Below are 24,660 nucleotides of genomic sequence, written 5' to 3' on the forward strand. Positions count from 1 at the left end.
CCCCCTTTACTTCTTATTGTCAATTTGGTAAAGGTTTACAGAGCAGATAATTCATTTTCCATCAAACAATTCATACACATTTTTGCTTCATCTCATTTGCTGCAACCCTTTCAATGCAACACCACACATCAAACCTCCTTCGTGTGTTTCCTACCTCCACTCTTGCTTTTCTCCTGAGTGCTCTGCACTTTGTCCTTGGACAAGGGCTGCCCCTGTGATCTCAAATGGCTGATTATTCTAAGATGGGTGTACTTCACTATTGTTACAGTTTCCTTTATAGATCTATCTATTGCTTGACTCAAATCTAGCCAAATGGAACAAATTCAGTTCCAGATCTGAAGCGTGATTAAGCGCCATCGGCTCGTGGGTTACACTAATCTTGGAGTGCCTTTCAAGGCCCTCTGTCATTTGGCTCCATCCTACAAGTATTCATTCGTGTGAGTTTAAGGATCTAAGGAAGATTAATACTGTAGTAGTACACAGGGTGATTTGTGGTAGATGGAAGGCTTAGGTTAAAATGATGTTGGAAATTGTAAAATAGTGTGGTTTATTTCATTGTAATTAATAGGTGTTAAGTAAGTTTAATGCAGCTTATGTATTGAGATACTTTTTTTTTTAGTCCATTAGCTAGACAGCTTGTTATTTTGAGTTACTGAATAATTCCCTTTTTTAAGTTAAAACATTAACAACTCATTAGTATAAAAATTCCACTGCCAGCATGGTCTATTTAAAACAATAGCTTCTAAGGAGAGCTCCTGGGCCATGAAATTCAGAGCAGTGAGGTCAGCTTAAAAGGCTGTGAGGCTCCGTAGGAGTAATCTGCATAGATTTTCCCAAAGGACACAGGGCAATCATGGAGGCTTATTAGGAAACAGTTTTAAGAAAATTTAGAAATATATTGGTGAGGAAAAGACCAGGAGCATTATACAGAGGGAATTTCCCCCCATCATAATCAGGTATGTAACCTGCTGGTGCACCTGCTCCTTCTTCAAGGGTACCAAAGGTTGTCCTATAGAATTTATTTGGAAACTTAACCCCTTCCATTCTACATCCCCGATTTTGCCCTTTCCCATTTCTTTTTGTTTCCCAAACTTAACATTTCAAATTAGCACAAGATAGGTATCTTAATGATACTGAAATGACGTAAATCAGAGAGAGGCAACATCACCTTCAGAAGTGTGTAGGTCTAGGTGGAGGATATGTGGAGAAACAATAGTTTAACATTTGTATATTTTTGTTGCAAAACTTAGACTTAACCTTGTATCTGATTTTTTTTTCTTAAGAAAGAGTAAAATTTGTCTTAAAATACCCTTTTTGTTTTCAAAGAGAATGCAGAACTTTGTGATTTTTCCATTATTTATTTATTTTTAATATTTTCACAGTTCCATCTCCCAACCTCTATAGCCAGCTGAACGCCCTACAGTTTACTGTGGATGAGAGAAGCATTCTGTGGTTAAATCAATTTCTGTTGGATTTAAAACAGAGCCTGAATCAGTTTATGGCTGTCTACAAGTTGGATGACAACTCAAAATCTGATGAGCATGTTGATATTCGAGTTGATGGCTTAATGCTAAAGGTACCATGTAAATAACTAGCTGAAAACAAAACCATTTTAATGCAACTGAATTTGACATTTACAGTATAATTTAACCTAGGAATTCAAATAAAAATCAGCTTCATTTTGTCTTAATTTTGGTATTCAATTTCAGTTTAATTTTGATTCTCATTTGTAGAAACTTCTAGTTTCCTACTTAAATCTTTTTTTTAGTTTTAGTTTAGTTTTTTTCTTTCACTAACTTCACTTGTATATTTTTCACTGACCAACTTTTTTGTTTTCTTTAATGTAAAACTCAGATGAGACATTTTCTCTACTTAGCAGAGCTGATGAAATTTTTTTTCAAAGAAGGATAAATAATGTAGTTAAGCTTTTAAACTTTAGGTTCTGTTTGTTTCACGTTTATGTGGTTATTAGTATCCAAAGATAACAGAAAGTTGATAATGTAAAAAGCTCCAAAGAAAGGAAATTAAAAATATAGAGCTAGTATATTTGGTGGTGTAGTGGTTACACGCTGGGAGGCTAACTGCAAGGCCAGCAATTTAGAACCACCAGTTGCTCGTTGGTAGAAAGACAGGACCTTCTGCTCCTATAAAAAGCTGCCGGTGCTGAAGTCCACAGGCAGTTCTACCCTGTCCCATGGAGCACTGTAAGTTGTCATCAACTCCAGGGCAGTGAGCATAGTGTAGTAAATAGGATATGACTTGGTCAGTTTCTAGTTAATATGCGTCTCTTTAATTTCTTCTCTGAAAAATGAAGTTAAGAATTCCTAACACTTTGTATCACAAAATTTTTAAAGATTTTCTCAACGATTTTATAATATTTATTGTAAAGGGACATATCGTATAACATGATATTTATAGATTAAGATAATTTCATAATCTTGTGAGCAGTTCTAAAATGAATAAAGGGACACCTTATACCAATTATTTACAGATTAAAATATAATTTTACCATCCTTAACTTTATGAGACTGTGAGCAGTTCTAAAACTGGTCACTTAAATTTGTTTGCTAAGAATTTTTGAGGTGTGTATTTAATTACCCTTGGAGTGTTACTTTAAGAAATGGTTTGATCTATATTTTTATGTTTTTTCTACCAGAAAAATTATTCTCTTCACATCTATTCACTCATATCAGTCTTTCATCCATTTATTCCTCCAAATCTCTTAGATTTAAAATGCACTATTAAAAAAGTATCCATTTTTCCAGACTTGAGACTTGATTTAAGAATATGTACTCAAGGTATAATATGCATTAATACATGATAATTTGAATCATTTTTATTCTTTTTTTCTGTAATCTGTTGTTTCACATCTAATAAGAAGTTAGTATTTTAGGAGGAAATGTTAAGAAATAGTACATCTGAGATGAATTGTGTTCCTGAGATAAATTATGTTCGTGATTGTTTTTCGTCAGTATGTGTGGATTTGTAAAGTGGACTAGATTTTTCTCCCCCCTTTCTAGTTTGTCATTCCTTCTGAAATGAAACCTGAAAGTCACCAAGATCAACCACGTGCAATTTCTATCCAGAGTTCTGAAATGATTGCCACCAATACAAGGCACTGTCCAAACTGCCGGCATTCTGATCTAGAAGCTCTCTTTCAAGATTTCAAAGAGTGTGATTTTTTTAGTAAAACATATACGAGCTTCCCCAAAACCTGTGACAGTTTTAATCTTCTGCATCCAATCTTCCAGAGACATGCTCACGAACAAGATACCAAAATGCATGATGTTTATAAAGGGAATATTTCGCCCAAGTTGAACAAGTACATTCTAAAAACTTCTGCTGCCACAGATGTTTGGGTTGTGTATTTTTCTCAATTCTGGGTAGACTATGAAGGGACAAAGAGTGGGAAAGGACGGCCAGTCAGCTTCGTGGATGCCTTCCCTCTCTCCATCTGGATTTGCCAACCCATAAGGTATGCAGAGTCACAAAAAGAGCTACAGAGTTGTCATCAGGTATCTTTAAACTCTTCGCAAAGCGAATCTAGTGATCTGGCTAGCCGCTGGAAGCGAAAAAAGCTCTTGAAGGAATATTACAGTACTGAGTCTGAGCCTGTGGCCAATGGTGAACAGCAACCCTCATCGTCCGGTACGTTTTTAAGACTTTCCTCCTCCTCATCCGATGCAGATCTTCACATTCTGGTTCACATTCATAAGCACGTCAGCATGCAGGTCAATCACCACCAGTACCTGCTCCTGCTTTTCCTGCACGAATCGCTCATTCTACTTTCAGAGAATGTGAAGAAAGATGTAGAAGCGGTGACGGGCAGTCCTGCCAGCCAGATGTCAATCTGCATTGGAATTTTACTTAAAAGTGCAGAAGTGGCTCTTTTGCTCCATCCAGTGTGCCAAGCCAATACTCTGAAGTCCCCTGTTTCTGAAAGAGTGAGCCCAGTGGTTTCTCATTATTTGCCGCCAGAAAATGGAGAGATTCTGTCTTCAAAAAGAAAACAAGCCAATAGTGGCATCCATCAAATTAGAAGTGTAACTGTTAATCATATGGCAGACAGCAGATCTCTGAGTGTTGACCTCAGCCATGGCCCTTTGAAGGATCCTGTGCTTTTTAAGTCAGCTAGTGATACAAATCTGCAGAAGGGAATTTCTTTCACGGACTATTTATCAGATAAAACGTTAGGCAAAATATGTGAAGATGAAAGTGGCGGCATTGTTTACAAAAGCAGCTCCGTAGAAATCGGATCAGAAATCGGTGACAAAAAAGTTATATCTTCGACAGATTCAAGCCGTGTCTTAGGCTACAGAGAAGATTCAAGTATACTGTCATTTGATAGTGGTGGAAACCCAACTGTAATTTCAAGTTCGGGTAAAGAAAATGAGTCCCTAGCCAAAGCTGAAGAGTCTCTTCCAGAAACAGCTTCGCTCAGTGACAACCCGGGAATCGGGAAGGAAGACGCCTCCACAGTCAGAACACTGACGTCACAGCCATCCTTAAGGTAACAACATGTTGTGGAATGTTGTGTTCTACGTTGTTTTGTTGTGTGTATGTACTTGTGTGTGCTGTTTTGGTTTTGTTTCAGGCCCCCCCCCCTCTTTTCTTTTCTTTCTTTGTAATATTCTATTATAGGGATATGCCGTATTTTATCCATTCATCTATTGATGGACACGACTTGTTTTCTTCCACCTTTTGACTGTGAATAATAGTTAATAGCAAAGTACAAATATGTCTTCCAGTCTGTACCTAAGATTAACAATAGCACATATCATTAGTTTATAGTTTGTGTGTTAACAAAATAGGGGAATTGTACATAGGAGGATAATTCTTATGTTTAGCTCTTGACTTCCATAATGACATTCCCACTTGAGGGATTCCATTTCTCCGATCCTAGCCAACACTTGTTACTTCCCATTTTTTGTAATAATAGTTATCCTATTGGCAGTGGCTTGGGATCTCATCAGGGTTTTTATATATATGCGTTGCTCTAAGGACTTTGAACATGTTTACATGCACTGTTTTGGTATCTTCTTTGGACAAATGTCTAATCAAATCCTTTGCCTTGTTTTGTTTGGGCTGATTCGTGTCTTATTATTCATGAACCTATACTTTTTGTTTTCATGAACCGATACTTTCTTCAATATAAGTGGGGGGGGGATCCTTAAAAAACTGGTGGAAAAATGGAATTGAAATATAATGGAATTTCAGTTTTCCAGGCCTCCTCATATTACATTAAAACTTGTAGGTAGTATAGAAATATTTTAATTTTTTAACAGTATTTTAAAATTAGAATTCTTGCCCTTTTTGGTAAAGTTTTTCTAATAGTTTTGTTTCTTAACAGTGGAAAGTCTAAGGAACGTTGCCCACCCAATGTGACTCCCCTCAGTGTTTCTTATAAGAATGTGAAAAGAAGCCCCTCTCAAAGCTCATTGGATACCATCTCCCTTGACAGCATGATCCTGGAAGAGCAGATGTTAGAGAGTGATGGAAGTGATATCCATTTATTTTTGGAAAAAGGTAAAATCAATACAGTTTAGGATGTCATAAACTTGACAAAAGTGATGTTTAAGTGTTTTGATTAATATTGAATAAAGCATTAAATCAGAAAAAGATTTTATGCATCCAAGCATATATATATATATGTATGTATGTATGTATGTATGTATGTATATATATGTATTATACCATGAGGATTATAGCCAGCCTTCTAATGGTTGTGTCATTTCATCCTTAAACATGATAATTGACTCTTCTTATACAGTCATTCAGACTCTTAGATCTGCATTTAAGTTTTGTGTGTTTCGGTACCATCCGTTTGATTCTGACTCTTAATGACACCAGGTACAATAGAACAGAGCACTGTATCATCTTCACAATCACTGCTGTCTTTCAGCCCATTGTTGCAGCTACTGTGGCAGTCCATCTCGTTGCGAATTGAATAAGCACCTGAGATAAAGTCCTGCTGCCTTTGCTTCCATTAACATTCTGGCCGCACTTCTTCCAAGATAGATTTGTTTTTCAGTATTCAGAATGCTTCACCAGCATCAGAGTTCAAAGGCATCGATTCTTTGCTTCCTTATTTGTTGTCCAGCTTTCACATGCCTACATTGAAGCGATTAAGAATACCTGGCTTGAATTAGGCACACTTTTTTTATTTCACTTTTAGGTTATCGCTTTTTTATTTTTGAACAGTTTTATTGGCACTTCATCCACATGTCATACAATCCAATAATTCAATCGCATCAAGAAGAGTTATACAATCATCCCTACAATCAATTCTAGAACATTTTCTTCTTTCTTGTACTCATTGCTATTCGTGTAATTTTTTTTTTCAATCGTGGTAAAAATATACGTGACAAATTCTCCAGTTCAATAATGTCTACATGTGCATATAATTCATTGCCACTGATTATAGTCTTCATGTTGTTCAACCATGATTGGTATCCTTTTCCATATTATTCCACCACCCTTACGACAAACTCAGTGTCCACTCAGCAACAACTCTCCCTCCACGCACAGTGACCATTGGCCAAATGTGGTTTCTGTCTCTTTAAAAAAAAAAAAGTTTTCTTGAAGTAATATTCACACATCATATACTTCCACAGTTAAGAGTTATATATACATCATCACAACATCACTATCAGTCCCCCATACCCCCCAGCCACATCCCCTCAGTGATCGTCTCTGTTCATCCACTCCTGTGCTTCACAAACTTGGAAACCCAACAGAAACAATAAAATAAATAAAACATCAAAGAGAAAATAATATACACATAAAAATAAAGAGTAAGAAAAGACCACCATTGATATTTAAAAAGCCAGAGAATAAATTTCTGTCATGGAACAAGAGATGTGAGAGATTAGGCACACTTTAGTTCTCAAAGTGAAGTCTTTTCTGTTTAACATTTTGAAGAGTCAAGAATCTTTTGCAGCACACTTGTCTCGTGCAAAACATCATTTGCTGTCTTAACTGTTGCTGCCTTGGGAATTATGTATGATGGTGTTCTGTCATCTATAAGACTATCTATTTTTTGTCTCCCATAATACTCTGCTGCTCCTCGTAGGTTCTGTAATTTATTACAATGACCACACAGAACTCACAGACAATGCTTAAGATTAGGAAGTTTATTATGAAAGTTAACAGGTTACAATTCAAGTGGGAATGCTCAGGATAGAGTTGTTCAGTAAGTACATGTTACAGAGTTCTGTCAGAGCTGCTAATAAATGCCCAAAGGGCATACCACCCCGCTGTAAGCCTCAACCTGAAACCACTCAGCTGTCAGTGAACTCAGATTCCTGAGTTAGGTACCCCAAGGCACCCTCAACCCAAAGGCAGTCTGCTCTAGAGGTCAGCCAGTACAGCTCCCTTGGTTAAGTACCCAAAGGCACCCCACTCCACAAGCCTCCTGCCCCAAAGCACTCAGCTTTACCTGCTCTCTGTAGGCCGGAAAGCCCATCACTGCCACTCTTCATGTCAAAGCTGTCTTCTGGATCAAAGACGTTCACTGTGCAGGACTCTCAAGGACATGCTCCACTCCTGGTTCTTGCTAGTAGTGAGATCCCCTCCTCCTGCTTCTCAGAGGGCTCACTTTATACCCAGCAGGATGGCAATCACAAGTAACAGTTACTCCCAGGTGGATCCTATCCGTGTTTTCCCCCCACACCTTCTTTCCCAGACCAGGGCGTTTGGTGGGAGTTACAGAGACTGTGGTAGAAGAGCTGCATGAAGGAATTCACTGCCCCTGAAATGATGGAACTACATCAGAAGCATTTTATTCAGAAGCAACCATTGCCCCAATCTAGAATGACTTAGAAAGTATTAGACACACTCCCATCAGGGACATTGTGAATGGTTGTGAATAGGAATGAAAGTTGGGCCATCAGAGAGTAGTTTTCCACAGACGAAAGAAACCTAGGGGATTTGAGGCAAATAAGGATTACATTTTATTTGAAGGGAAACCAGCCTGTTAATGTAGTTGCATGTTTAGATTGCTCAGACTGTTTTGCTGGTATTGCAGTGGTATCACTAATATCTTTGTTCATGAAGTTTTATCTGTGTTTCGAGTGAGTGTGTCAGGGTAGATTCCAGCAGCAGATGCTTTCAGGGATATTGTCTATTGCCATGCATCTGAACATGGGCTGTGTAGTAACATTTAAGGGCTCTATAACTATATAGTCTTTGTTTTTCTGAACTAAGTTTTTCTCTTATGACAGTGGATTGAGTTTCATTGGTAGCAGACCCTTTATGGTTTTTTTAAAATTTTAATGTTACAAGAAATATATGAATAGTCTTACATTGCTTTAAGAATTTAAGACACCGTCGAGTGAAAATTTGTTCATGCCAATGCCAGCAACTTCTTGCTGCTCTGAGGCTGTTGCTCTGCGTGAGGGAGCTCCATCAGAAGGCTCCCTTGCGTTGTTCCTGCTTGCTCACTATCTTGAAACGGAACTTTATGGTACCTAGACGTCCTCGTGAAGTTGACACTGTGGCAACTCTGTTTTTACATGCAGGTACTTGGTACCTGTGCGCAGAATGCTTTCTTTCCACGTTCACATAAATGTTGCCTTTCCTGGGAAGCTGCGGGGTCAGTTGGAAGGAGGGGGAGGCAAAGTTGGCCTGCCAACTCTGCAGCCAGGGGGAGAGAGAACCAACTTGGGGGTGGTGAGTGGTGGTTGGAACCAACTTTTGGGGGTGGTGAGTGGTGGTTGGAACCAACTTGGGGGTGGTGAGTGGTGGTTGGAGCCAACTTGGGGTGGTGAGTGGTGGTTGGTTTTTGTTTTGGTTTCATCCTAAGTTTAGACCCTGACACCTTTTTTTAATTGTGGTGAAAGCATTCATTATGAAACACTCTCTCTCTCTGCATGTACAATTCAGTCCACGTCTATAACATTTTATTTTGGGAAACGACTTCTCACTATTTTGCTAGCTAACCACAATCCTCCTTTTTCTAGACTTATGCTTTTTTAAACTACTGATTGAAGGGTTTGTACTTTTTTGGGTAAATAAACTTGACCTTGTTAGATGATGGATAAAACACGTTAATTTATGTTTATTTTGTATCACTTCAGGTTTTAAAAAGAACTTGATTACAAACGACCCAATCCAGGCAGAGAATGTGAACACCAGCACAGGCACCCAGCATTTGGGTGAAACCTCTCCCGATGCCATCAGCACAAACTCAGAGGGTGCTCCGGACAACCATGACGACCTGGTAAGTATTACGAGAGAGTCCATTCGTGGTCACTCTGCGTCTTCAGTTCATGTGTGTAGTCAATGGACTTAGATGGTGCATGAGTCCTTTTGCTGCTTCTACTCTGGGAAGTACTTTTCCTCTCTTTCTGAAATAGTTTCCTCTACGTTGCAATTTTCCAAATTTGTTTTATTGATAGTTGGGGTGGGGGTCTCCCATCTTTTCTATTTCCACCCCATCTTATTGTTGTACCTTTAATTTAGTTCAGTTTAAATACACTTTCGTAGAGTTTGATGGTCATCAGGATCGCCATCAGTGAGAAGCTTTGTACAAAACAAAGATGTACTGATTTTATTTAAAGCCGTCCTGGGTTGTGATTTGCAAGGTCAGCAGTTTGAAACCACCAGCCACTCTTTAGGGGAAAGATGGGGCTTTTTACTCCCACTAACAGTTACAGTCTTGGAAACCCACAGGGGCAGTTCTACCGGGTCCTATGGGAACCCTAGCAGTTGGCATCAACTCAATGGCAGTGGGTTACTCAGTAAAATGTTCTACTGGGAGACTTAGAAAATATTTCATGCATAGCTTATAGTGAAAACTTGCACATGAAAATGTCACGTAATGCATCTTTGTAACCTGGGGGGTTGGGGATCTTTTCTAGTCTGAGTAAAAAGAAAGGAAATGAGGTTTTCACTATAATGTAGCTGTCATATTCTGTTGGTTAAAAGAATTGTTTTGGTTTGTTTTGTCTTGTGTTTTTAGAGACTATGGTAGCTTCTTTTTTTTTCTTTCGTTTTTAAGCTTGGTGTTAAATTACTAATATTATTTATGCAATTATTAATAGATGTCAATTGTGGTGTTTAAAATTACCGGTGTTAATGGGGAAATTCACATCCGAGGGGAAGATACTGAAATCTGTCTTCAAGTGGACCAAGTGACGCCAGACCAGTTAGGCAACATCAGTTTTCGGCATTACCTTGGTAATCGTTCAGTAGGTAAGATCAAACGGTGTTTTACCATTTTTGCTACTGTTTCACACAGGATTCTACAATATGACAAACTTATGGTGTTTTAGACATTTGACTCATTATCAGTCCTATTTTTGACATAACTGAACTCAAGGACAATTTCATTTGTTTATTTATAATAACAATAATGGGGTTGTGTGGATTTTCTGTAGGTTGTCTTATTGTCATATAGCATTTTGATTGAATTACTAGAAAGATGTAACTTGTTAAACTTTCATTTCTTTTTGTGTGTGTTGTTGGTGAGTTCGGAGTCTTACTTCTCCAGCCATCCCATCCTTGGTCTCAGAAATCTGAACGTTTTTCTAGGTGAAAAGACTGATAACGGAATCTTAGAAAATGTAGTGTAGCTTCACAGTGGAATAAATGTCAATTTCTGTAGTCCCTGGTCTTACTTATAAGGCAACATGTTCTGTGCTAGCGTGCTATTTGAGGGGGGAAACGTGTGTTTACTATTCTTGCAGTCTTTTACGCTGAGCTCAGCACTTGGACTGGAACAGTGAGGGATTTAAGTAAGAAGACACAGGGTGTAAAGAGGAAGCCACAGTAAGTTGTCCCCTCTTCAATGTCTACATGGAGTTACTTACCACTTAGGGCTTTCACTCTTTTGAAGATAATTTAAAAATATGTAATTAAAATAGTTGTATTATTTTTATTTGCTCTATCCAGAGTACTGTATCTGGTACGCAGCACATTGAAATAAACAGAACATGACAGTAGGTAAGTGTAGAAGGGCAGTGAAAAGGGGGGAGACCTTCAAAAGGTGGACTGAAACCGTGACTGCCCCCGTGGGCTCCCGCAGAGGAACCCGTGTGGGGATGGCGCAGGGTCGGGCAGTGCCTCATTCGGTTGTGCGTAGGGTTGCAGCCAACTCTGTGGCACCGAACAGCAACAATCAGAGAAGCGCCCTGTCACCTCACCTCCTGCAAATTGCAGGTAAGCGTGCCATTTGTTCCAAATCAGCATTACAGGAGGGACAATGGCTTCTGTAAAGATTACATAGAGCAGTGGTTCTCAGCCTTCCTAATGTCACGACCCTTTCATACAGTGCCTCATGTGGTGGGGACCCCCAACCATCAAACTGTTTTCGTTGCTACTTCATAACTGTCATTTTGCTACTGTTATGAATCATAATGTAACTATCTGATATGCAGGGTATATTTTCATTGCTACAAATGGAACATAATTAAAGCATAGTGATTAATCACAAAATAATATGTAATTATGTATTGTGAAATATTTAGTTCTTTTTCTTTGTTTTTTTTTTTAATCATTTTATTCGGGGCTCATACAACTCATCACAATACATACATACATCCATTGTATGTCAAGCACATTTACATTTGTTGCCATCATCATTCTCAAAACATTTGCTTTCTACTTAAGTCCTTGGTGTCAGCTTATCATTTTTTCCTCTCCCTCCCTGCTCCCCCTTCCCTCATGTATCCTTAATAATTTATAAATTATTATTATTTTGTCATATCTGACACTGTCTGATGTTTCCCATCACTCACTTATATGTAGATCCTTATAATAGGTTCCCCCTTTCTACCCCACCTTCCCTCCACCCTCCAGTATCACCCCTCGGTATCACCACTGGTCCTGAAGGGATCATCCGTCCTGGATTCCCTGTGTTTCCAGTTCCTATCTGTACCAGTGTACATCCTCTGGTCTAGCCAGATTTGTAAGGTAGATGGGATCATGATAGCGGGGGGTGGGGGTGGGTGGGAAGCATTTAAGAACTAGAGGAAAGTTGTATGTTTTATTGTGGCTACACCCTGACTGGCTCATCTCCTCCCAGCTACCCTTCTGTAAGGGGATGTCCAGTTGCCTACAGATTGGCTTTGGGTCCCCAGTCTGTATTTCCCCTTATTTACGATACGGTTTTTTTGTTCTTGCTGCCTGATAACTGATCCCTTCAACACCTCGTGACCACACAGGCTGGTGTGTTTCTTCCATGTGGGCTTTGTTGCTTCTGAGCTAGATGGCCGCTTGTTTACCTTCAAGCCTTTAAGACCCCAGATGGTATATCTTTTGATAGCTGGGCAACATCACCTTTCTTTACCACATTTGCTTATGCACCTGCTTTGTCTTCAGTGACCGTGTCGGGAAGGTGTGCATAATGGAATGACAATTTAATAGAACAAACTGTTCTTGCATTGAGGAAGTACTTGAGTGGAGACCCAATGTCCATCTGCTCTGCCTTAATACTAAAACTATAAATATATGCATGTAGATCTATTTCCCCATCATCATATATAAATATATTTACATATGTACATGCCTTTATTTAGACCTCTATAAATGCCCTTTGCCTCCTATTTCTTTCCTTTATTTCCTTTGCTGCCCTCTTGTCCCACTATCATGCTCAGCCTTCATTTGGGTTTCAGTAATTTCTTTCGGTTACATTGCCCTTGATCAATCCCTGAAATATTTATTTCTAATGACAAATAAATGAAATTTTGTCTTAAAGCATGCCGTCTTCACGCCAAGTACTCGTATCTGGGCGTATCTGCATGTGGACGGACCCACCTGGAGATGGATAGAGGAGCGGTGTCTTGGTTCCTAAGACCATCAGAAATCATGTGTTTTCCGATGGTCTTAGGTGACCTCTGTGAAAGGGTCGTTCGACCCCCCAAAGGGGTTGCTACCCATAGGTTGAGAACCCCTGACACAGAGCTTTAGAAGTTCATTGAGGCACTTCTCTGTCCTATTGGATTGCTATAGTCAAAATATACTTGATGGCAACGACTTTAATAGGAAGACCCTAATATAATAATTCCATTTTACAAGAGGAAGTAGGGAGTAACTTTGACTAGTAAAGTTTTGTTGTATTTTATCATGCTCCAAAATCAGTACTCTTTTTGTTTAAAACTATTTCGCATTAACGAGAGAAATAAAGTCAAATTAACTGAGTTGTTTATTGCTCTTATTAAATTTACAAATTAACTTTTTTTCTTCTTGATACAGAGAGAACATTGTCTAACAGTTACTGTGTTGTGGACCTTTCTCTTGCCATTTATTTTTTTTAATATCTGAGTTTTAAAATATTTTTAAAAGTCTTACCAGTTTATAATAATGCTGAAAGCTTCTTTATTTTGACTGATAGCAAGTAGTGCTAACAAAGAAACACACCTGTTACTTTGGAGGCAGTTTCCTCTCCCGGTGACTCCTTGTTTTACAGGATAGAGCCAGGCCCTGTCGGGGTCTGGGGCTCTCCTCTTTAGAGAGGCGGGTCGGCAGTCATTGTAAGGTACTGCTAGGGTGGGTTCAAGCCTGCCGCCTTTCAAATCGCAGCCAATTGGGAGCCGTTTTGCACACGGGGATCTAATACGAATCACTAAATTTAATTCTGGTCCTGAAATCAACATTTAAAAACAATTCATAGAACCTAAGAGATAAAAAACAAATGACTCTTTTTTTCTGGAAGGACACATATCTTTCTGTTACTGAGGTAGCAAAGTTATTTATTACACAGGTTCTCCTCAAACCAAAAACAAAAACAAATTGTTGCCAGCGAGTCTGCCTTATAGCCATCTCCTAGGACAGGATCTTTGATTTATGTATGGAGACTGTTCTTAATATATGTTTTTTACTTTCAGGTACCGCAAACCCCTCACAAATATGCTTGCATTTAATCTAAGTAAAAGATCAGAATCCACATCCTTTTTCTTTCTTCCTATCCTGAGAATCAAAATATCCTTTCGTTATAGATTTAATTAGTGGAGTCTTATGAGAACTTACAAGGAGTCCTGGCAGTGTTGTGGTTATGCTTTGGGATGCTAGCCGCAAGGTCAGCACTGAAACCACCAGCTGCTCCGCAGGAGAAAGATGGGCCTTTCTACTCCTGGAGAGTTACAGCCTCCGAGACCCTCTAGGGCAGCTCTCCCCTCCCTGAGGGATCACTCTAAGTCACTCCTAATGCTAGTAATTTATTTTTGGGGGGTGGGGGGTTCTTTTAGGTAAACCACTGGAATAATAGTTTTGCTACCACAATAACCTAAAGATATGCGTCTTTCCAGAAAAAAAAAAACTTCAGTTTGTTTGTACTGCCTAGAATCTGTGAATTGTGAAATTGACCTTTTTCCCCCCCTCTGCTGCTTGGAAGATCATTGTGGTCGTCCTTTAGCACAATCATTTAAATAAATGTGTTACTTTGCCACCTACCTGCAGCCGTCAGTATGGATTACAATTGAATGTAAAGAGGACTAAAATCCTCACAACTGGACCAGTAGGTAACACCATGACAAATGAGAAAAGATGGAAGCTGTCAAGGATTTTGTCTTGCTTGGATCCACATTCAGTGCTCATGGAAGTTTCAGTCAAAAGAGAACAAAAAGATACATTGCATTGGGTAAATCTGAATGCACAAGACCTTTTTCAATGTTGAAAAACAAGGAAGTTACTTTGAAGACTAATGGGTGCCCGACCCAAGCCATGGTATTTTCAGTTGCCTCATATACTTGTGAAAGTTGGACATTGAAGACGAAAGAAGAATCAGTGCGACACATTTGAATGTGGTGCTGGAGAAGAATATTGAAAGTACCATAGACTACTGAAAGAACAAACTTACTTCTACGTTGGTAGATGTAAGGCCAGAGTGCCCCTTCGAGGCAAGGATGACGAGACTTTGTCTCACCTGTTTTCAACATGTCAGGAGAAGACCAGTCCCTGGGGAAGGACATCATACTTGATCAAGTAGAGGGGCGACAAAAAAGTGGATGACTCCTGACCAGATGGATTGACAGCATGGCTTTAACAATGGGCCCAGGACCTGGCAGCATGGCCTTCTGTTGTGCACAAGTTGCTATGAGTTGGAATCGACTCTGGCACCTAACAGCAACAGCAACGTCTCCTTTTCCTCCGCAGCCGATCTTGTCCTTGCTTGTTCACTGTTTTATAGGATTATCCCAAGTGCATATTGTCGCCTCTGTGCTTAAACCAAATATCTACGCTGAGGGTCAACTCAAAAACTTCAGCAGTTCCACTAGGAACTTTCATTTTTAAAAAAAGAGATATCTTTTGGATAATTTAGTATCCTCGGTGGCACTGAACTACTAATCTCAAAAAGTTCACACCCACTTGCTGCTCCATGGAAGAATGATGAGGCTACACCTGTAAAGATTTACAGCCTTGGAAACCCTGTATCGGGTTGCTAGAAGTCAGAATATGGCAGTGAATTTATGGATGATTTGGGGCCCTGTGAGTTAAGTGTTGGGCTGCTAACACTGAGATCAGAGGTTGAAGCCCACTGGCCATTGCAAGGGAAAAACAAGGAACCATTCTACTCCATTCTAAAGGGTTGCTATGAATCAGAATCAACTCAATGGCAATTTTTTATGGGTAATTTATTAAAATGTTAAAAGTTGTTTTAAAACTCAAGTATGTGTACCTTTGTAAGCTACTTCAAATTCTTTTTTGGAACAAAATCAAAGCATAAATGTATTTTATTTATTGTAACTCCAGTTATACTCTTCTGAACAAAGCATTTTAATGAGATTTTTTCTATTTGCTTTTTGTTTATCAAAGACAGTTTTAATGAGAAAAGTGTGAAGCGTTAGGCTTTGTTGCTCCTTGGGAACTGTCTTTAAGAGTCACCTGAAATGGAGGGGAGGACCCTGTTTCCTCATCCTAGTCCATTATGTTACAAATTTATAAATACATGGTCACGTACACCCCAAGTATCAGAAATGTATATCATATTCATGTCATGGTATACTTTCTCCTATAATTAAAATAGAGAAAATAAAAATACTAGCAAGTCAGTACTATTATAGTTGAAAGTTACCTATAAAAATTGAAATTATGGCTGTTAGTACTATATGTATATATGTAGTGTAAAATATTTGAGTTAGTTTGGGGGTAAATATTAAGACTGCATGTATTTCACATTTTACAAATTTATGATGACTTCTGAATGACAATAGAGTTGTGCTAAACTATTAAATGTTTGTGTTTATTTGTCATAGGTTCGGATCAGAAAGCTGTAGTTCATTCTAAATCCTCTCCTGAGATTACGCTGAGATTTGAAAGTGGGCCTGGTGCTGTAATACACTCTTTGCTTGCAGAAAAAAATGGATTCCTGCAATGCCATATAGAAAATTTTAGCACCGAGTTTCTAACATCTACTCTTATGAATATTCAGCATTTTTTGGAAGATGAAACTGTTGCAACAGTGATACCGATGAAAATACAAATTTCTAACACAAAAATCAACTTAAAAGTATGCCAATAGACATTTTTGAATTCACATGTTCTAAATGTTCACTTTGCCTTGTCAGGACTTTGACTCATGTCTGAGAATATATTGTCTCTATAGTATATGCTCTTAGCAGCAATTATTACAATGAATTAAATGTGCTGGTCTAGGTGGTGAATGATAGCTTTCTTCGAATTTAGGAAATGCCTAAATGGAACAGACAGCTTTCACACCAAAGCATGCAATGATTTCTTTCTTACGCCTTAAAAATTATTATCTCCTGAAATAGTGTTTAAAAAAATGCTTATTTTAATTTTATTATTGAAGAGCAGCATGCCAATACTGTTTCTCTCTCCTGTAGGATGACAGTTCACATATTGGTACGATATCCCTTGAACCAGTTCCTGTAGCTGTCCATATTGACCATCTTGTGGTAGAAAGAAGTGATGATGGCTCTTTTCATATCAGAGGTATATGTGGGAGTGGGGATGGGGGGAACACAGCAGCTTAGACAGGCAGCTCCTGAAATTGTGAATTAAATTGCTTTTGAGTTGATTGTTTTCTTTTTATTCATAGTTAATGGTTACTTTTGTATATACGCACATCATTAATGTAGCAGTGGATGATTGAAGGTACATTGTATTTAAATGTCATCATTGTATGAACCTCTCGCCAGAGAGTGGAGTTTTTGATTGTACAGATGTAACTCTATTGCTGTATATATATATTCTTCCAAACTGGCTTATTCTCTGTAACAGAAATTACCTTGTACTTTTACACCTCCATTGTTGCTTGCCTTGTCACGAGCATTCATTAGGATTGTTCACCTTCTGTGTCCACTTTGTCCATCTATCCAGGGTTCTCTGAGCATTCCCTTCAATTAAGCCCTTTCTATCTACTGGAATCTTAATGTTTATATATATGTTTTAGAAAAAATTTTTAAAAATAATTTTTATGTGCACACACATAAAACAAGATTTAATTGGATATTTTGTAGGAAATATGAATTATTTCTCAGTGGCCCCGCTCCCCTTTGGTTCTTTTTTTTTTTTTAATTTTTAATTTTTTAACATTTTAGGGGCTCATACAACTGTTATCGCAATCCATACACACATCAATTGTGTAAAGTGCATTTGTACATCATTCTCAAAACATTTTCTCTCCACTTAAACCCCCGACATTAGGTCCTCATTTTCTCAGTGGTTTTAAAAAAGAAAAAGATGATAGATAGAGTGGATTTCGAACAGTGAAAGATCCTAGAGACCAGACTCAAGACTTAAAATCCAGCATCCACATCTTGGATGGTAATCGGGTGGGGTGGGGACAACTGCTGCCCACCGCTGAACAGTGGATTCTACAGTTTCTACTACTGCTATTTTTGCTTTAGAAATTAAAACTATATTGCAACTGTTTCAAGCAACAGTATTTCTGCTTTTCTGCCAGGAACTTAACCTTGCAGTTTCTAATACTGCTGGCACTTTTTAAAGAGAAAGAGCTTCTCTCCGTTCGCCTCTTGTCACTAGTACGTGAGTCATAATTTAGAAATTACTCTGGAAATTGAGTTAAGTTAGTATATCCTAAGTCATATCAAAGGAAACCATTTTTGCCCTTTGCAAAACTCTGGAAGTATAAAATCCCTCAGATAATACGTTTACATGATAAGTGACCAAAATAAATGTCAAAAAGATGTTTACTACGGAAACTAATTCAGTGAGGACAAAAAGTTATAAATAAAAAATAGAGCTGGTGCTAAAAAACAGGGGACCCTTTTAAAAGAAATATAACCCAGCATCACAGATGATATAATTTTGAACTCGTAAAGCAAAAGTAAACTTATGAAATACAATCATTAAAGATCGTGAAAATGAAAAACTTAATCTTTGAAGTAAAAAATAATAGCCACCTAAAACCCATTGGCAAATTTGTCAGTCTACCTTCAAAATCTGTGCTGAATCTGACCTCTTTCCACCATCGAACACGCTACCACTGTGCTCATTCACTTGAATTGTTATCATCCCCCTAAGTATATCTCTGCTTCTGCTTTTGCTTCCTTATAACCTATTGTCAACCTAGCAGTAAGAGGGTATTTAAAAAATATAATCCCTATGACATACTTGGCTCAAGATTCTCTGCTGCCTTCCCATCTCATTTCAAGTGAAAATCTAAGTATTTGCATTGGCCCACAAAATCCTGTATGGCCTATATTTCTCTCTGTTTATTTCGTTATATTCTCTCCCTTTGCCCTGTTCACTCCTGTCTTCCAAGATATCCTCAAGCAAACTAAGCATTTCTCCATCTCAGGGCCTTTCCCTCACTTGTCACTGTATTGAATGATACTCTCAGGTGTCCGTTTGGCTTACTTCATCCCGTTCCTCAACTTCTAATTAAAATCTCCCTTACCCCAGACAGTTTGTATCTAGCCTTTCCATGTCTTCTGCAGCTTCCTTTCTCCTAACCCCATTTTATTTTTTATTGTTCTCCACAGTGCTTATCATTCTGTGATATACTGCATTCTTTCAAGGAGCCCTGATGGCATAGTGGTTACTCATTAGACTGCTAACCACAAGGTCAGCAGTTCAAATCCACCAGCTGCTTCATGGGAGAAAGACAGGCTTTCAGCGTCCTTAAAGAGGTTATTGTCTCAGAATCTCACAGGGGCAGTCTGCTTTGTCCTGTAGGGTTGCTATGGTCACTATCGACTTGAGGGCAGTGAGGTTCTTTGGTTGGTTGTTTATATTCTTTGTTTATTTGTTAACCAGAATATAAGTTATCTAGGGGCAGGGATTTATTTTTAATGGCCTGTGCTTGTCCCCATCTCCAAAAACAATGTCTACTACCTAGTCATTGTTTAAAAAAAAAAAAAAAAGCTCATTGAGTGGGTAAATAAAAACAGCATAGAAAGAGGTGCAGGTTAAACTGATGATCTTGAACAAGAATGTCCAGTAGAGCCTTCTGTGGTGATGGAAATATTATATAATCAATAATCATTTGGCTACTGTGCACTTGAAATGTAATTAGTGTAACAGGAACAGAATTCTTTAATTTTTTACTAAATTTAAAAACCAATATCTATAAATTTATATATGGCTAGTGGCAACTATATTGGACAGCACAAGTATAGAAGGTTAAACAGGATTCGCTTAAAAAGCAAGAAAAGAAAGAAGAAATTATTTATATACATGTATTTATGTATTTAAATGGATGTTAAAGAAAGGTATGATAGATCCACATCTATTTAAAGAAAGTCCCAGAAAGAACAGAGTTAAAGGAAAGCAATGAAAACCATGCAATGATTTTGTGGTATGAGAAGGAGGAAACAAGTTTTCAAATTGATAGAGCCTGTGAATGAAAATAACAACCCTCGCCCAGCCATTCTGGAGAAAGTCCTGAACTTGCAAGGATACCCATTAGAAAGCATCCTGAGAGAAAAAACAAAGGGTAAGAATCAGACTTCGCCTTAGTAACACCAAATGCTTGAAGACAGTGTGAAGAAATATCTTAGGGGTTCTTCAGGGAAATGATTTTGAACCTAAAATTTATTTTGAAAGCAAAATAAATATAATTGTTGAAAATGGAAAGTATTATTTAATCAAACTCATAATAAAGAACTGCAGAATTAAAAAAGAGCAAAACTTGAAGTTAAGTTTAAATGTTAGTGTATAAGAACAATTTCATGTTTAATATGGAACCAAAATTCCAGGTGTATATGACATGACATAGGGTCTAACTTCATTCTTTTCATTATAACTAGCCAATTGTCTGGTACCATAAAAATCTATTATTTACCCATTGAATGGTCTTGGCAGAAATAATTTAACCTGTTGGGTTGTGACTTTTTTTTAGGTAGTTTTATTGGCATATAATTCACATACCATACAATTTAATTGGTCAATAATATTAAGACTTGTGCAATCCTCTCCACAATTAATTTCAGAATATTTTCTTCTGAAAATGTTAAAATCTCTATAGATTTATATATTCTGGATTTCATATAGAGAAAATGATACAAAACATAAACACAAAAATAACAACAGTGACAAAACAGAAAAATCCCAATAGAAAAAGAAAGCCAAAAATATTAAAAACCAAAACAATGTTAAAATGAGGCAAAAAGGAGCTCAAATGATAAGGTGTTACATTTTAACCCAACTACATCAGCAATAGTAGACTTTACAGTGCTCTGTCTGATAGCAAGGCCATTCGCATCCCTGGACTGTGGTCAGAGAAGGTTCAATACTGGGTTTTTTGTAAGAAGGAAATCGTAAAATGTAAGTCCACCAACTTTATTTTCCTTAAGATTGTTTTAGCTATTATGGGTTCCTCAAATTGCAAATTCATTTGAATTTTAGAATCTTTTTGTCGTTACCTATAACGATGCCAGCTGGGATTCTAATAGGGATACCATTGAATCATTGGATCAGTTTAGGAATTATATCCCTTTGAACAAGATTAAGTCTTCTAAACCATGAACATGTTTTTGGGGTTTTCTTTTTATCCTTTGAGATATTCTTTAATTTCTTTCAACAATGTTTTGTAGTTTTCATAGTAAGTTTATACTTCTGTTAAATTTATTCTTAGTATTCCTTTTCATGCTGTCATGACTGGAACTTTTCCTAATCTAATTCTTAATTTTTATTATCTATAGATTTTGACTAATAAACTCAATTTTTTCTGCACACTAATACTGTATCTCTCAACCATGCTGAACTCATTTACTCTAGTATGATTTATTTGGCTTGTTCTTTTCAAATGAGTCTATAGTTTGCTATATGGATAATTCTTGGGTTATGAACATACAGCTTATATACAACCCATAGGTCTAAACCAGCCCCTATGACCCCTATTATATTAACCTTTTGAGGTACGTACAATGGTTTGTACTAACAAATGGACACTACTTTGCTTCATGCATAAAAATATTTTTCTGTTATTGTTTTAAAGATGTAGAGTATCTGGAAGTGTTTAGTTTTTATGCATAAAGTGGCACATGATATACTAAGACAAACATGACTAACGTGTTAACTATGGATTATACATTAAGTAGTACTAACTTACATACAATTTTGACTTAAAAACAAACCAGAACTCATTTGTAATCCTAGGACTGCCTGTATACAAGATTGTGTCATGTTAAATAGAAATGTTAGGTGCCATCGAGTTGGTTCTGACCCATAGCATCCTTAGGCACAACAGAAGGAAACACTTGTGTGGTCCTGTGACATCCCCACAGTTGTTCTTATGCGTCAGCCCACTGTTGCAGCACCGTGTCAATCCATGTCCTTGAGGGCTTTCCTCTTTTTCATTGCGCTTCCACTTTACCAAACATGACAGCTTCTCCACGGACTGGTCTCTCCTGACATGTGTAAAATATGTAAAACAAAGTCTTTCCATCCTTGCCTCTTAAGAAGCACTCTGGCCTTACTTCTTCCAACAAAGATCTGTTTGTCTTTTTAGCAGTCTATGATGTCTTAGTATTCTCCAGCACCACAATTCGGATGCATCTATTCTTCTACAATCTTCCTTATTCTATGTCCAACTTCCAAATTACACATGAGACAATTTAAAATACCAAAGCTTGGGTCAAGCCTACCGTAGTCCTCAAAGTAACATCCTTGCTATTGAACACTAAAGTGGTCTTGTGCAGCAGATTTACCCATTGTAATTCATCTTTAGATCTTTTGACTGCTGCTTCCATGAGCCTTGATTGTGGATGCAAGCAAGACAAAATCCTCGACAACTTCAATATTTCTCCATTTATCATGATAAATAGTTTCACTTACTCTTTTCCAATTGGTGTGCCTTCTCTTTTGCTTTCTTGCCTAGCTAATATCTCTAGTACAATAATGAATGAAAGTATAGAGGATGGGCATTGTTGTTTTGTTCCTAACTTAGGGGAAAAGTTAAGAATACCATAAACATTCAATATTAATTGCACTAGCTGTGGAGTTTTTGTAGATGCCCATTATCAGGTGAAGAAAATTCTTTTCTAGTTAGCTCCTTTAGTTCCAGGATCTTAGGTAGGAGATCAGGTTATTGATTTGAGATTTCTCCCCTTTTTAATGTAGGGATCTAGAACTGTAGGTTTCCCTCTGAGCACTGCTTCAGCAGCAGCTCATATTGTATCTTGATTTTCTTTCATTTTAAAGTATTTTGCAATTTCCTTTTGATTTCTCCCCCAGGGAGACTCATATGTGTATAAGAAAGAGCTCTATATACAAGAGCAATTGAATATTGAGAAGACATCCCAGCCCAGTCCAGATCAAACCCATAAGTCTGATATTAGACCATATGTCCGATACCAATCTATAAAGTCCTCTTCAGACTCATGAAGCACATGTAATGATGCCGAATGCAGGAAAATCACAGACCAGTGGGTGAAAAGTCTTGAGGATCCAGTGGTATTGCAAGTATCTCTGTGCTAATGTGGATCTCCACATGACTCCTCCAGCTCCAGGGCTCTAGCGTAGCTCCATGTGTCTTGTCATCAGGAATGTCTTGCAGGGAGTGAACAAGTGTCCTGCCTCCAGCGAGCTATTTATCTCCTTCGAGGCTCTAAATGAGGTCATCAAGCTACAACCTGATTGACAAGCTAAACTCTACCCCTCCACTCTTATGTCTAAAGTTGACAACAGATTATGTAACTACCACAGACCCACTGGTTCTTTTATGAATATTTAAATTATACATATTTGTGAGTCTTCTAGACTTTTTTCTATTTCTTATTTCTAATTGTATCCCGCTGTATTTGGACTCTATGCTTTGTATTGGTTTGTATTTTTAGTTTACAGAGGTTTGTATCAAGGCCCGTGTACTAAGAATGTTCAATATAAGCCAAGAATGTAAGTTTTCCTTTTGTTGAGTTGATGAGTATACTTCGAGTTGGTTTACAGCAGGGGTCCTCAAACTACGGCCCAGGGGCCACATGCGGCCCCCCGAGGACATTTATCTGGCCCGCCGGGTGTTTTTGCTGCCACTGCCTGTCCTGCTTAACTGCCGACTCGTCCAGTGTGAATAGGAATTTGTTCATTGTTTTTTGAAACAATAGTCTGGCCCTTCAACGGGTCTGAGGGACAGTGAACTGGCCCCCTGTTTAAAAAGTTTGAGGACACCTGGTTTACAGTGTTGCTCAAGTTCATTGAATTTCTTGTTGACCTTTGCCTACTTATTTTACCCATAATTGAATGTTGGATATGAAAATATCCAGTTATTGATTATATCTCCCTTCATTTCTATCAGTTTTTTTCTTCATGTATTTTGATATTCTGTTAGTCACATATGTTTGTGATTGTGATATCATCCTAATAAGTTACCCCTTGATCAATATTCAATACTCCTCTTTGTCTCCAATAGCATTTTTATTATTGTGTTACATCCATTTTATCTTACATTAATATAGCTTCTCTCCAGCTTCATACTTACTTTGTTCTGCATTTTCTAGGTCTTCACTATTCTTGCATTATCTTTACATTCATAAGAAATGTAATTTTAAAAATGTAGATACTAAATTCTATCTTTGTAGGTTATTTTTGCATTGTTCTATCATGATTGAAGGATCCCCAGCATCAGGTGTCTGCTTTTCCTTTTTGGGTAGCTGACAGCCATCACCTATTTATCACACAGAACACTTGTTTCAGGGCAGCCATTAACAATAATTGGAGTTGATATTACCTGTGTCATATTGTTATGTGCCTAATAATAAGAGATGAACTCATTTTAAAATTAATGTTGCTGCAATAAAACTTTCTAAGATTAAATATTTGAGAGTCAATTATCTGAGCACTTTTATTTGTTTGATCAGATTCTCAGATGCTTAAAACTGGAAGTGATTTGAAAGAAAGTGCTCAAAGTGACTCCGTTCTGCTGACACATGGAAAGTGTGATCTGAAGAAACACTGCAGTGTCATCACGCAGGCCACTCAGACGGGTCCGGAGCTTCCTTGGCCTTCTCAGGGCTTTACTAGAGAACAGGTAATGAGCAAACAAAATTTAGTCTTAATTCATTTTAGCATTTAAAACATAGGGATTTCAATAGGACACACTCCCTGCGAGACACTCCTGTAGTGTAGTTCCATGTGTCTTGTCTGTCATTCAGCATCTACTGACTGATCTGATAGAAACTGGTAAAACCTGAGACTATGGCCCATAGTTACCCTTCAGGTTGGAAAGGAACTCACCCCATGGCTCAGTTTTCAGCCAAACAATAGACAGGTGTGTATGAAAAAACAGATCCAAACCCA

At 37.9% G+C, this 24,660-nt stretch overlaps 1 protein-coding gene across 1 annotated transcript in view; it reads left to right on the forward strand.

Moving 5' to 3' along the window:
• UHRF1BP1L (UHRF1 binding protein 1 like) overlaps nt 1–24,660 on the forward strand; it is a 105,968-nt gene that overhangs the window by 74,577 nt on the left and 6,731 nt on the right. The window contains exons 12-19 of the mRNA XM_045291294.1: nt 1,383–1,576; nt 3,021–4,510; nt 5,351–5,526; nt 9,078–9,220; nt 10,044–10,194; nt 16,194–16,447; nt 16,785–16,893; nt 24,222–24,391. Of these exons, the coding sequence (XP_045147229.1) occupies nt 1,383–1,576; nt 3,021–4,510; nt 5,351–5,526; nt 9,078–9,220; nt 10,044–10,194; nt 16,194–16,447; nt 16,785–16,893; nt 24,222–24,391 (2,687 nt within the window). The remainder of the gene's footprint in view (nt 1–1,382; nt 1,577–3,020; nt 4,511–5,350; nt 5,527–9,077; nt 9,221–10,043; nt 10,195–16,193; nt 16,448–16,784; nt 16,894–24,221; nt 24,392–24,660) is intronic.

Source organism: Echinops telfairi, unplaced genomic scaffold (assembly GCF_000313985.2).
Source record: "Echinops telfairi isolate 266 unplaced genomic scaffold, ASM31398v2 ScPeMD7_2;HRSCAF=8, whole genome shotgun sequence".
Taxonomy (NCBI): Eukaryota; Metazoa; Chordata; class Mammalia; order Afrosoricida; family Tenrecidae; genus Echinops; species Echinops telfairi.